Here is a 13870-nt window from a genome sequence, read left to right on the forward strand (position 1 = left end):
CTGGGACCCTTCAGTCCACAGGCCGACGCTCTAGCCACTGAGCAAACCGGTTAGGGCCATAAATGAGGGTTTAATAATAAGTCTTCCCAGACTCCTGACAGGCCCTTGAATATTCATGCACATTCCACCTGGGGGTGGGGGGACCCACAAAGGGGCTAAGATTGCTTGTGTTATGATAGTTATGTAGGAAAATGTCCTTATTCCTAGGAGATGCAAGCGAAATTATTTTGGGTGCAAAGAATCAAGACATCTCCAACTTACTTTGAAATAATTCATGAAAAATAGAAGTCATTAATTGAGATTGCTTAGATAGATTACATGGCAAAGCTGGACCTTGCCGGTGGCACAGATTTCCCTGTGCTTATCCTATCAACATTTCAGAATGTTTGGCCACAAGCAAGCAGGTTATCAGAAAGGCTATTTTGTACTGAATGTAAACTGTAATTGAAAAAAAAAGAAAGGCTGTTTCGACTCCAGGTCAAGTAAAGAAAAATTTAGTAAAACTCTTTAATATAAGCCTTAGTGATAGAGTAAAAACATTATCTTTGATATTTAAATATATTACATTGTTATTTTGAAGTAGATACCAATTTAACAACTCCTAAATGGGGCCTATTCTCACCCTAATAGAATGAAACTTTAACAACACAGGTGAGCCCTGCCATTCTTGGGCTCAAACCCCTCCACAGGCCCCCCCCCTCACCTCGAGCAGACATCACAGCTTGACCACAACCCATAGGCCCCCTCATCTCCCATGACCGCCTCCACCCACAGTCCAGCTCCTTGTCCTCGATCCCCTTGCTGCTCGACTGTGCCAGGCAGCTCCCGGCCAGGCCCGCCCCCCAACGTCTAGAACACTGACCTCAGAGGACGACATGGCTCCCTCCCTCGCCTCATTTACATCTTTGCTCAAACGTCACTTGTTGGTTAACATTCTCTGACCATTTAAAACTACACTTGTATCCCCCCCAACCCCTAGTTTATTTTTCAACACACCACTTGTCAATCAAACATACTCTTTCTACAGATCTGAATTTAATCAATGCATCTAGAAGCTTTACACATTGGGTACCCACACATCACTGCCTCTGCATTATAAAGCCTCTGAGACAGGAACTTTGATCTTCTTTGTTCACCAGCCCCCGGCACCTCTCATGAAATCCATGATAACACAACCCATTTATCCCTATGAATTACGTGAAAAAGAAAGATATCTGAAGTCTGACCTCCCACCCAAGAACACGGTGTCACAGGCTCCTGCACTGAATCACGAAGACTCAGCTCTGCTGTGGGTTTCTCAGCACTTGATCTCCTAGAAAGCTGCTCTTCCTGGCTCATCTGCCTGCTTCCTCATGCAGAGCCCGGTTCCCGGGGGTTGGGTCTTTTTCTACTGTATCCCCACAGCATCTACGGCAGCCCAGGATGACGGAGCCCGCAGCCCAGGACGACAGAGCCGGCAGCCCAGGACGGAGCCCAGGACGACGGAGCCGGCAGCCCAGGACGGAGCCCAGGATGACGGAGCCGTTGCACAGGACTCTGTCGTGCTTGCTCAATGAGTGGGAAGCACACAGACATACCCACACTGTGAGTGGGAAGCACACAGACATACCCACACTGTGTACTTCCAGGGGTGCTACAGTGAAAAGAGGTTGAGCTCTGGGGTTTGTAAGCCTATGTAACCTGCCAACACCTTAGACTCCTTGCTTTTACAACACAAACAATGCCAGTCCTTCCAAATGGTTCTCCTGAAAAGAAAGTCAAATTACCAACCAGAAAAGCCCTGTGTATGATGACAAATATGAGCGCTCAGAAAGAAACGCTGGTGTCCGGGACTTCTGAAAACAATTCAAGTTCTCTTCCTATCTTCTCTCTTAACTCCCCCACCTCCCCCTAGGACCAAGGGCACATAACACCCAGCAATATTCCTATTGACTGCAAAAGGCCTCCAATAGCGACGTCACCTTTTCTAACCATAGAGTGGTCTCTGGCCAGAGAAAGCAAGAACTGTGTGAGTTTAGAGAAACCAGCGGACATTGGTGAATGACTCAGGGTAGGGCGACTGGAGAGGCCCTTTCTGTTAAGCTAATGCTCTTTTCCCAACTAATTCCCATATAAAGTCCCCTAGTAAAGGCAACAAAGTGTTTCAAGCCTGGTGCTTACATATCTTTACTTTTATTTCACCAAATGCTCCCTCCAATCCAAATCCACAATGAAAAGTTAAGATAGGTTAATGAGAGAAATCCAAAAAAGTCTTGTATTTCATGAGGACACTTGAATTTTTTTCCTATATTATTATTTGACCATTATAAGAAGTTAACAGGTGTAACATAGTAAGTTAAGCATCACAATAAAAAGTATACTCTGCAGCGTGCAATATTCAAAGTACAACATTCTCTTGATAAGGAAGATTCTACATCCTTCTATGTCAAGTCAGCGTGCTACAGTGATAAGGCGCTGTTTTGTAAGTCAACATGTAAACGCAGCCCTTCCTGGCTTTGAACTCCCCGCGGAGCGTGCTTCTGAGAGAAAGGAGGCGCTGACTGCCCACAACAACCTGAGCCTGTCACAGGGGTGGTCTGCTGCGTCCTGATCTCTTCTATTAATCACAGCCCCATGTAGTCATGGTAACGACAACAGGCCAGCATTAGCTCTAGGATCTGTTTACAACTCATTCGGAAACATTCATATCACGCTTGTCTTTTCCTCGGCCCATTCTGTTGCAACAGCTACTGAGCGCACACTGCACTTCGGGGAGGCTCCCGATGGGCCCCTGCAGATGCTGGAGAGTTTAGCCCCGCCCCCTTCACAGTCACCCTGCCGCCTGGCTCGCCCTGCACACTGCAGAACCACACCTTCCCCCTCGATCAGGGGGCCCAGCACCAAGGGGCTGCGTGGCTACACTGTTTCCTCGGTCCTCCTTGTTTTAAATCCCACTAAACCAGAAATGGCTCCATTTACAACCTGTTTCTTAACCACTAATGCTCCTGGCATCATCTACCAAAATTGTTAAGCAGATTCACATGGAAAAACACCTCCCTGATTCTGCAAAGCACAGACGCTTCTTTGAATAGAGAAGAAGCTCTGCCAATCCTTCCAATCCAGGCCCACAGGGAACCAAAGCCCGCAGCAAAGGAGCCAAAACACACACAAACGCCTGGGAGGAAAGGCAGGCTTTTCCCAGGCCGTCAATAGCCCGGTTCCCGCCTCCACTGGGCCCTGCCTGTGGTGCAGAATCAGCAAGAAGCAGAGAGATGTGGCCGGGCTTGCTAATTGCAGTCTCCACCTCAGAGAAAGGAAAACCAGTGAGTTTCAAACTAAGAAATACGGTGAAAACGCTAAGTTGGTTTTTAATCGAAAGGGTTGGTATCTAGATTAGTAACCAAAGTTAGGAACACTTAGGCCACTAACTGGTCCTGAGGGATGGAGAGCAGGGAGGTCAATCGGAAAAGCTGTTTCCTGTCTCCACAACGAGGCTGCTGGACGGACACCTCACGAGGGAACACCAGGGCAGGCCCCACGCGAACTCCCGGGAACTGCGAGGCTCCAGGCTCACGTCACCCAGAGCCGACACCAGGAGCGCAGACTGTACCACGTGTAGAGTGCTGGCCGGCAATTTTACTTTTCATTTCATGTTATGTTTATTTTAAAAAATGAAAAAGACAAAAAAAATTATTGCAGCTGAAGTACACAATTAGGGCAAAGATGGAACTAATTAGGCAAGATGCCAGCAAATCTTTAGCTTGAGTTACTTATCAGAAATTGTTTCATAATGAATGAAAAGAAAAAAACCACAATGTAAGAAACACTGGGAATGCACTACTGCTCACTGTATATAAAATAGTATTTTTAGCCCTGGCTGGTTTGGCTCAGTGGAGAGAGCGTCAGCCTGCGGACTGAGGGTCCTGGGTTCAATTCCGGTCAGAGGCACATGGCCGGGTTATGGGCTCAGTCCCCAGTAGGGGGCGTGCAGGAGGCAACCGATCAACGAGTCTCTCCTCACTGATGTTTCTCTCTCCCTCTCCCCTCCTCTCTTAAATCAACAAAAATATATATGTATATAAAAAATAATATTTTTACATGGTTTGTAAATAACCCTCTTAAATAGGAACGCTTCCCATTTGAAAAGCCAGGTATTGCTTATGAAGCTACTGTCTTAAAATTTCACTTCTCTTCAAGATTGACTAAACAAAAATAGATCATTAAAAGTCCTTGCGTAAAGAAACTAAAGACAACCTAAATCGTGGGAAGACGTCCTATGTTCATTGACGGAAAGAATATCGCTGAGATGACAATACTCCCCAAACTGAATGCAAATAAAAGTCACAATGAGATGCCACTCACACCCACTAGGCTGTTATTACAAAGAAGGGAGGGGAACGGTGTTGGCGAGGATGTGGAGAAACCAGAACCTTTCCAAATTGCTGGTGGGAAGAAAATGTTACCACCACCACGGGAAACAGCAGAGTTCTTCCAAAAGTTACACACATGATCCAGCAATTCCAGTCCGAGGGGCCGAGAAGCGAAAAACCTAGGCTCACACGTGACAGGCACACGAAGGTTCGTGGCAGCATCATTCACAACAAGGAGACGGTGAGCTGTGGCGCACCCACCAGGGGTCAGTGCTCAGCATGGAGACAGACGCAGGGCTGATTTCCACAGCAGGAATGCGCTTTGACACCATCCCGCGAAGGGAAGGAGCCAGAAGCAAGGCCACGTGCTGTGTGACTCCATCGAGAGGAAATGCCCAGAAGAGGCAAGTCCAGGACAGAAAGCAGGCTCGGGGCCACCGGCTGAGAGGACGGAGGGGAGTGGCTGCTCAACTTAATGTGGGATTTTATTTTGGGACGATGAGAAGGTTCTGAAATTCGGTAATAATGACGGCTGATAATATTGTGAATATACCAGAAGCCACTGGATCATATACTTTAAGTGGTTAAAATAGAGAATTTTATGTTGTACGAATTTTGCCTCAATTTAAAAAAACAACAACAATGAACTGAAACTTACACAGCAACATATGAATTCAAATAACGACTTAAGTCCTTTCAGTATTCTTGTGTCTATATTCCTAAAATCTACATCTAGAAACCGAAAATCGGAGAGTTTGCAACTGTGCCAGTATTAACAGTTACGAGAGAGTATTTTAGTTCTATCTACCACAAAAGGAAGCAAAATAAGAGAGAAAAGCTCACATACTAATCTTAAGAGACAGGCCTGTACTGACCACAGCACTCACCTGCAAGCAAGCCCACTGGTCTCCGCAAGCTCTCTCCCAGGAGGCACACAGCGACCAGCGGGGGTGGGGTGGGGGTGGGGGGCGGGGAAGGGCAAGCTTGTCCGGCTCCTCGGGGCCCGTGCCCGCGATGCAGCTGCTCTCCAGGCCGTAGGTGGGGTCCACTTTCCCAGAGGCTCGAGCTGCTTCTTGTACTTTCTTGACATGAGCTTCCACCAGTTCCAGGGGCACCTCCTCCCGGACCCGAGAAAACTCCTCTGTTCAAGAACACAACGGGACGGGGACCTGGTTTTACACAACTATGTGCTTCAACGTAAATCACCAGGACACCCACACACACTCGTGTCTTGTGTGCAGTGACCTTTCTGGGGACTCGGTCCATCTTCCCAGGACAACAGGACAAACGAAACACCGCGCACGGTAATGAAGATGTGGTGGCTGTGCTAGTATCTCGCTATATAATAAGACAGATCTCTGAATTTATATCATTAACAATCAAAACTGCTGTCCAAATTCTATCCACCTGCTTGGCTAGATCGATAATAAGGAACGCTATATAATAAGACAGATCTCTGAATTTATATCATTAACAATCAAAACTGCTGTCCAAATTCTATCCACCTGCTTGGCTAGATCGATAATAAGGAACGCTATATAATAAGACAGATCTCTGAATTTATATCATTAACAATCAAAACTGCTGTCCAAATTCTATCCACCTGCTTGGCTAGATCGATAATAAGGAAGACAGCAGCACAGACACCAGAACGCCAAGGAGAGTTCTGCGACCCGATGACGGCCTCGTTCCAATCAGTATGGGATCCAAGAATGTCACAGACTCCTTTTGCCAGTCAATCAACTTTCAAGTGAATCACAAAATATACCGTAAAAAAATACCCTCCCCCCATTCTTAATGCTTTCAACTTTAAAACTACTACATTTTAAGTGCTTCAGTCTAAATTGTGATCCTTTAAGTACAAGAGCATCGAATGGACAATACAGCATCGAGTGGGTTCTTGTTATGTAAGTAACCAACGAATGCAGCCCAGGAGGACATTTAAGGGGGCACTGGGTGAGGGAGCAGGAGGCCACTGTCTGCACGTGCCACGCGGGAGAGGGCTCCGCGGAGTCCGTACCCAGAGCCGCTTTAGCTGCAGCAGATGCCACTCGAGGGTCCACCACCGATGCCAGGAAGGCGACCGTGCTCATGACGGGGTTTCCTGACTGGCTGAAGGGGACCGGCTGGTAGGCCAGGGGCCCCAGGGAGGCGTCCGAGTTCTCCAGGTACGGGTCCTCGATGGGCAGCCGCAGGAAGTGCAGGATGCACTCGTCCTGCGTGCGGCTGCCCACGTGCTCCGACACCTTGTTCCAGTCGTCCTTGTACATCTCCAGGGCCTGCAGGAACAGACAGCTCTCATGTTGTAACAAGGACAAGCCACAGGCCTGCGACTACTTTCAGATGTTTTTCAAACAATAATGAAAATGGTTTTACTCTACAGTAAAAGGGATGCATGTCATAAAGAAAACCTGTGTGTGATTAATACACACGAGTGTTTATACAGAAAGTCCTAAGGAACCTATAAGAAGGGAACCAACGCTGAAAGTACTGCAAGGTCACAGGATAAGAGGGAATAGAAAAGCTCATTTGTGCAATAAAAAGAAGTTTAATTGGGGGAACTTAAAGTATTTAAAATAGCACAAAAATGCAATACTAAGGAATAAATATATGAAAGAATGTATAAAGTCCACAAATTGAGAAAATAAAACTTACTGAGAGAAATCAAAGACCTAAATAGATACTGTGCTCATTGATAAGCAGTCTCAGGACGGTTCGGATGTCAATTCTCTCCAAACTGAACTAGATTCAACGCAACCCATTCAAGCTCCAAGCTTTTTTTCATTAAAAATTTGGAAGCAGTGCTAACATGTATGAAGGACACAAATCTCTAGTTTTAAAATTTGTAATTTTTCATAGGAAATGCTGAAAAACTTCAATTGAACAACAACAAAACTAAAAGTCATCTCCCCCAAGAGGGAGGGGGATAGAATGGAAAAAAACCAGAAATACATGGAGAGTCGAGGAATCGATTGGGTAAAAAGAATCTATTCAGTAGCTTCCCGAAGTTCTCAGTGTCTGGAGACATTGGTGGTTGACATAACTGGGGAGTTCTACCGGCATCTGGTGGGAAGAGGCCCTGGGTGCGGTTCAACATTGGACAATGCACGTGAGAGCCCAGAACACAAAAACGATCGGCCCAAGTGCCAATAGCCGCCGACTGAAAACCCCTGCTCTAGCACCACCAAGCACTGTCACCTGACTTCATGCCCCTCAGCTATTAGTTACTGACAAATACACCACACAAAGAGGGTGCTGGTGGTAAACAAAGCTGCCGGAAGCCTTTTATTTCTCTTTGTGTGAGCGCGGACAACACCTGCTGATTCAAGTGTATGTTTAAAAGAAAACCAACCGCGGCACAGCGCCACCTGCAGGAGGAAAGGCCTGTGTGTGAAGCGACGGGGCTTCGACAAGGCAGGTGAACAGGGGCCCGCCTTGGCCCTCCCTCTGTACTTATCGGGCTAGCCCTGCACGGAGAGGAGGAGACGTTCTGGTATCAGCGTGCAGAGGGGGAACTCATGTGAGACCGCTGGTGTGGCACAACTAAGTTTCTCTGCAGAACACAGACTCTAAAAGAGCAACACCACACTGTACTCGATCCCCCCCAAGTCCTGAGCCCTTTTAAATGAACCTCCATGGCAGGTAGGACTAGACAAAAACAGTCCTGAAATTTAAAAAGAGGCTCAGAAAAGAAGCTCTCTGTATATCACTGATACTGAATGGGCAGATGAGAATAAATTAAAATAGCAGTAAACACTCCAAAAGAAGCAATCTTTTTGGATTTTGATCCAGAGAGCGAGCAGTGGAAAGAATCTTGGAATTGCCGCCTGCAGAAATCTAGTTGAACAACAACAACCAGCGTCCTTGCGCTTGCGTCTGCTGCAGCCACTGTCCTGTTCCTTGCAGGCGGGGCCCTGTTAGTGCGTCTGGCGGTCAACACCCTCACCTGGTCCCGCGACAGCTCCCCCAGGCCCATCTACACTAACACCGAGCAGTGTCACGTCTGTTCTGTAGCTACGGACAAACGGTCCCTCTTCAGAAATGGCTGCTAAACACGAAATCAACAGTCTCCACGTCCTGCCCGTCCGAGCAGACATGATCGCCAAGACCGACGTGTGCAGCACTGAGACCCTCCCGAGTCACGAAGAAACCCAGGTGAGGACCGACAGGATGCGGCTCCTGTCACTGTGCGCCTGTCCGGGGCTGTCACAAACCAGCAGTGCTGTCCGCCCAGGGCTGGCATCTTCAGCTACTTCTCGGAGTCCTGGGAAGGAGGCGGGCACACACCCAAATGCACACAAGCACTGGGGACACATCCACACGACTAAGTGGGCTGAGTTCAGAAAAACTGGCCCTAAATAAAGGCTCAACCTCAAAGGCACATCTGCTGTCCCAGAACGGCCAGGCTTCCCATTTTGGAGGAAAAGTTAGAAAACTTTAGCAAAGCTCCAATATTTATTTAATGTTGGCAACAGCTCCAATATTTATTTAATGTTGGCAACAGATTTTAAGCAAAAGAAACGCATCCTGGGCCAAAATAACTAACACATATCCAGGCTTGAAGTCCTCTACTGAGAACCAGTGTGCAACCTCCAGGTTTGCTACTTAAATAATAATGACCCACTAAGCTCATTACATGGATGTAAACATTTCAGTCAGTTCCAAGGCCGATGCCAGCGCCAGTCCTGGAGCAGCGCCCCCCCCCCCCCCCGGCCCCCAACAGCCAGGCTCCCGTGCTCCCCTCCAGCAGCAGCAGGGTCTCCTTGTCCGGCCACTCCCTTTCAGCGCTGGGACCTTTACTCTAAAAACAAAACAGAATTACTTTCCGGCTGCGTCTGGGCTGGCGCGCAGCTCCCAGCAAGCAGAGCAGCGGGAGAGAGCAGGCCAGGAGCTGAGCCGCTTGGAGGAAGCTCTTTCTTGCCGACCGAAACTCCGACCATTTAGACATGTTATTTCTATTATTCTGATATTTGAAAATACCCTTTGAAGCTACAAAGGCACAGTGGTTGATGTGTCTCCCAAGTCAGCTATACTACTGTAACCACAGCAGATACTGGGTGTAACTCCAGGCAGTACTTTCAATCTCTTGATGAAAATAGTCTCAAACGAGCCCCTGAGCCCCAAGTCGCCTTTCCCACGAGAATCCCTGACACCTTACAGTCCATGTGAGCGCTGAAGGCGTAAGAATTAACATTTACCTATTGATTCCTTTTTTTAAAAAATATATTTTATTAACTTTTTACAGAGAGGAAGGGAGAGAGATAGAGTTGGAAACATCAATGAGAGAGAAACATCGATCAGCTGCCTCCTGCACATCTCCCACTGGGGATGTGCCCGCAACCAAGGTACATGCCCTTGACCGGAATCGAACCCGGGACCTTTCAGTCCACAGGCTGACGCTCTATCCACTGAGCCAAACCGGTTTCGGCTTGATTCCTTTTTAAAAAATGTTTCTTATTGATTTGAGAGAGGAAGGGAGAGGGTGAGGGAGAGAAACATCAATGATGAGAGAGAATCATTGATCGGCTGCCTCCTGCATGGCCCCCACACCGGGGATCGAGCCCACAACCCGGGCATGTGCTCTGACTGGGAATCGAACCATGACCTCCTGGTTCATAGGTCGACACTCAACCACTGAGCCACTCCAGCTGGGCGGATTCCTATTTTTTATTTGCTTCATTCATATTTGTAGGACTGGATATATGGTATAATTGACATTCTTTTTTTTGCTTAATACTTACTCAAGTGATTAAAAACATTGAAATGCTACTTTAACGAGTTTCAGCTTCTTGGTTAAACACTGTAAGCCTTGTTGAAGCAAGGCCACCCAAAATCTTTATTGCCTCCCAAAAAAGTTGGGCGAGAAATGACATTATTCTTTACCTATAGATGTTACTAATTCAAAATATACATTCTAACATTATCTCTTCTCTGAAAACTCTATTTTGGAGATTACAATTTGACAAATAAAAAATATTTGGACAGTCCGTGATGTCCTTGCTGTTGTCTATAAACTTTCTTGATTTATTTCACACAGCCTGCAAACACTCTCCATGGTATTCAATACATACCATTCTGAACTATTTGCAAGAAATGTACTGAAGCCCTGGCCGGTTTGGCTCAGTGGATAGAGCGTCGGCCTGCGGACTCAAGGGTCCCAAGTTCGATTCCAGTTAAGGGCATGTACCTTTGTTGTGGGCACATACCCAGTGGGGAGTGTGCAGAAGGCAGCTAGCTGATCGATGTTTTCTCTCTCATCGATGTTTCTGACTCTCTATCTCTCTCCCTTCCTCTCTGTAAAAAATCAATAAAATATATTAAAAAAAAAAAAAAGAAATGTACTGAAAATACTAGCCCTTTGATGAGAGAATAAAGAGGACTCTAAGCCCTGCAGAAACCAAGTTCTTGAGGTCCTGCTTTGAGAGAGAAGACGCATGGAGCTGTAACTCACAATACATTGCTCAGATGCCTGGAGGGTGACTTTCAGAAAACCCAAGGTTCATCTTTGAATCACCATTAGAAGTGACCACGAATCAGATCTGGACCCAGAGGAACAAAACTCATGAACATTCCATCTTAATTCTGAGGAAGCCAAACCCAACGCAGGGCAGAGCTGGCATCGCCGATCCGTCCTCAGCTGCCATCTCCCCACTCCGCAGCGAGGACACAGGAAGGGTTCTGTCCACCCCCTCGGCCCAGGGTTTCTCCTCTTGTAGAAACTGGCTCACAGCCCTGCTGGTTTGGCTCCATGGTCAGAGGTCGGCCCAGACTGAAGGGTCCTTGGCTCGGTTCCGGTCAGGGGCGTGGACCTTGGGTGCAGGCTCCATCCCTAGCGCCAGTCGGGGTTTGTGCAGGAGGCAACCAATCAATGTGTCTCTCTCACATGGATGTTTCTGTCTCCCCGCTCCCTTCCACTCTCCCTAAAACAAAACCAAAACAAACAAACTAACTGGCTCACAGAAGAGCACAGAACCTTATCAGGGCCGTGAGGTGTTTGCTGGGGCTTTTGCATATTTTAGAAAATTTCCTTTTGTACTTACTGAGGTAAGATACGCACAATAAAATACACACATCTTAGGTGTAGAATTTGATGCAATTTCATGTACACATCCATGTAACAACAACTGAAATCAACACCCATTCTTTTACTTTCATAATTGAAGTGTCTTCATATTTAAAGTGCGTTTCTTATAAACAGCATATGCTTGTTCTTGATTTTTTATCCAATTTGATAATCTGCGCTGCTTAACTGGAGTATTAAAACCATTTACAATTGTTATTACTGTCTCTGTGGTCAGATGTAAATCTACCATTTTGTTGTTTCTACACTCTCCGTGTGTTCCTCCTGTTCTCATTTCCTGCCTCCTTGTGAAGCAGCTTTGTTCTCATTTCCTGCCTCCTTGTGAAGCAGCTTTGTTGTGGAGTATTATTCTGTTTTTATCTCCATGATTGGCTAGCGCTCCTCCTGTCTTTCGTCAAAAGTGCCGGGAGCGCTATCACGCTCCTCCTGCAGTGTCCAGTTCTAAGTCTGCTTTTATTACTGATGATGATATTGCTAAATATGTCAATTCTTGCTGTGAAGATGACGATTTTGTGGAAGATATTGAATATGTAACTTCATTTACTTGCGATTCATAATTTTTTTCCTAAACTGCTGTAAAATCAGCAAAAATGCCTTGGCGATTTTAGCATAGTTCCTAGGATATTAGTTGGCACTCAAAGGGTTAAGTAGTTGCTCTGCCCGGCTGATGTAGCTCAGTGGTGAGCATCGACCTATAACCAGGAGGTGGCACATGCCCGGGTTGTGGGCTCTCTCCCCAGTGTGGGGCGTGCAGGAGGCAGCCGACTGAGTCTCTCTCTCTCATTTATATTTCTCTCTCTCCCATCCTCTTTAAGATAAATAAACAAATATATATATATTTTTTAAATAAATGCTCTAAGATGTATAATAGTCACTTCTAATTTGTCACAATGTACCTTCAAATAATAGTTTAACGCCACACATATAGTATATGAATTTCAATACAATATACTTCCATTTCGCCCTCCTATCCTATGTTTGGTCCTTAGTGTCCAAGTGCTGTAAACCTAATGATGTACTGTTAGCATCGTGGGTAGAAAGAGCCTACTATCACCTTTAAAAACTAAAAATAAGGGGAGAACAACTTTCACGCTGGCCCACACGTGACCTCCTGGCACTCTGCATTCTTCCAGTGACCGAGTCCCCTCCCAAAATGCCTTGTCAAATCACCGCAGTTCACCCGGAACCAGCATTTTTATCTCGAATCATAAATGAGTTTTCACTGTATCTCATGTGCCTCTTGCTCTCTGTTGTGTCTGTCCTGTTGCATCCAATTTCTTTCTCTCTTGGTCCTTTAGTTCAATAAATCTAACCTGCCCGAGGTTCACTGTCCCTGCTTTTTGCTCTATTCAGCCTATTAAACTCGTGCGTTAATTTCAGGTATATTTTTATATTATACAATATTCATTTGACTCCTTTTATATATTCCAATTCTCAGTTGAAATTCTCATTTTGTCCTCTATTGTATTTAACATATAAATCATAGTTATTTTTAAATACTTCTAACTATGCAGAAAAATGGTAAAAGTGACTGTTCTTTACAAAATGCCATCAGATTAGTAGAAAGCTCACTCCTTACACTTTAGACAGTAAATTAAGCTTCTTCTGGGAATGACATTTCATAGAAGGAAGAAGGACAAAGAGGACGTGCTGGGTTGTGTCAGTGTCTGTCTAGGAAAAAAATCCTTACCTTTGCCAAGGTTTTTTTGGAGTAGATGTCAGTACGGAGACCAAAGTTCTGCAGATCAATCGGTTTTTCCTTGTTCTTCTCGGGAAAATTTAACATCTGCTGAGCAGCAGGGACCTATGAGTCACATAAAGGATAAAGAGCTGCATTAGCCTCTACGAAGCCCGGGGGGCATCGGCTCAGCACAGGAGACCCGCTGCCCTCTGAGGCCCCGCCCGAGACCCAGCCCTGGACCCTCCTCACAGACCTCTGGTCCAGTCTGCCCTCCCTTGGCTGGAGCCCAAGAGAGAGTGGAAGGGAGGGGGGAGGCAGAGAGAGCGACATCAGTGTGAGAGACATAGCAACTGGCTGCCTCCCACACGAGCCCTGACCAGGCCCGGGCATTGCATTGAGCCTGCAACCAAGTTGTATTTCAGCTCCAGGCCCAGATCCGCGGGGAAACCAGCCACGGGAGGCGCCAGGACCAGCTGCACTGGATAGTGACCCCCCTGCCCTGGTGCCGCCGGCCCACAGTGGGGACCGCACCTGAGAGGACACACTGGGAAGCTGCTGCACATCCGACTGAGACCTTCCCCGGGAGCTGCCCTACAACCTCTGACCTTAAGCCCTTGGGATGGGGGGGAGGGGGGAGCAGCCAGGGAGAGGTCAATGGGAGGAAAGGAGACATATGTAATGCTTTCAACAATAAAGAATTTAAATTAAAGAAACAGCCACCACCCTTAGGATAGAGGACCTAGCTCGTGCTCCCTCCAG

At 46.7% G+C, this 13870-nt stretch overlaps 1 protein-coding gene across 1 annotated transcript in view; it reads right to left on the reverse strand.

Moving 5' to 3' along the window:
• The window catches only part of SMARCC1 (SWI/SNF related, matrix associated, actin dependent regulator of chromatin subfamily c member 1), a gene marked incomplete at its 5' end in the record, with an annotated part of 78921 nt that overhangs the window by 30056 nt on the left and 34995 nt on the right, over positions 1 to 13870 (reverse strand). The window contains 4 exons of the mRNA XM_023745470.1: positions 5330 to 5490; positions 6370 to 6628; positions 9091 to 9150; positions 13121 to 13234. Of these exons, the coding sequence (XP_023601238.1) occupies positions 5330 to 5490; positions 6370 to 6628; positions 9091 to 9150; positions 13121 to 13234 (594 nt within the window). The remainder of the gene's footprint in view (positions 1 to 5329; positions 5491 to 6369; positions 6629 to 9090; positions 9151 to 13120; positions 13235 to 13870) is intronic.

The sequence above is a fragment of the Myotis lucifugus genome, unplaced genomic scaffold (assembly GCF_000147115.1).
Source record: "Myotis lucifugus unplaced genomic scaffold, Myoluc2.0 scaffold_547, whole genome shotgun sequence".
In the NCBI taxonomy this organism is placed as follows: domain Eukaryota; kingdom Metazoa; phylum Chordata; class Mammalia; order Chiroptera; family Vespertilionidae; genus Myotis; species Myotis lucifugus.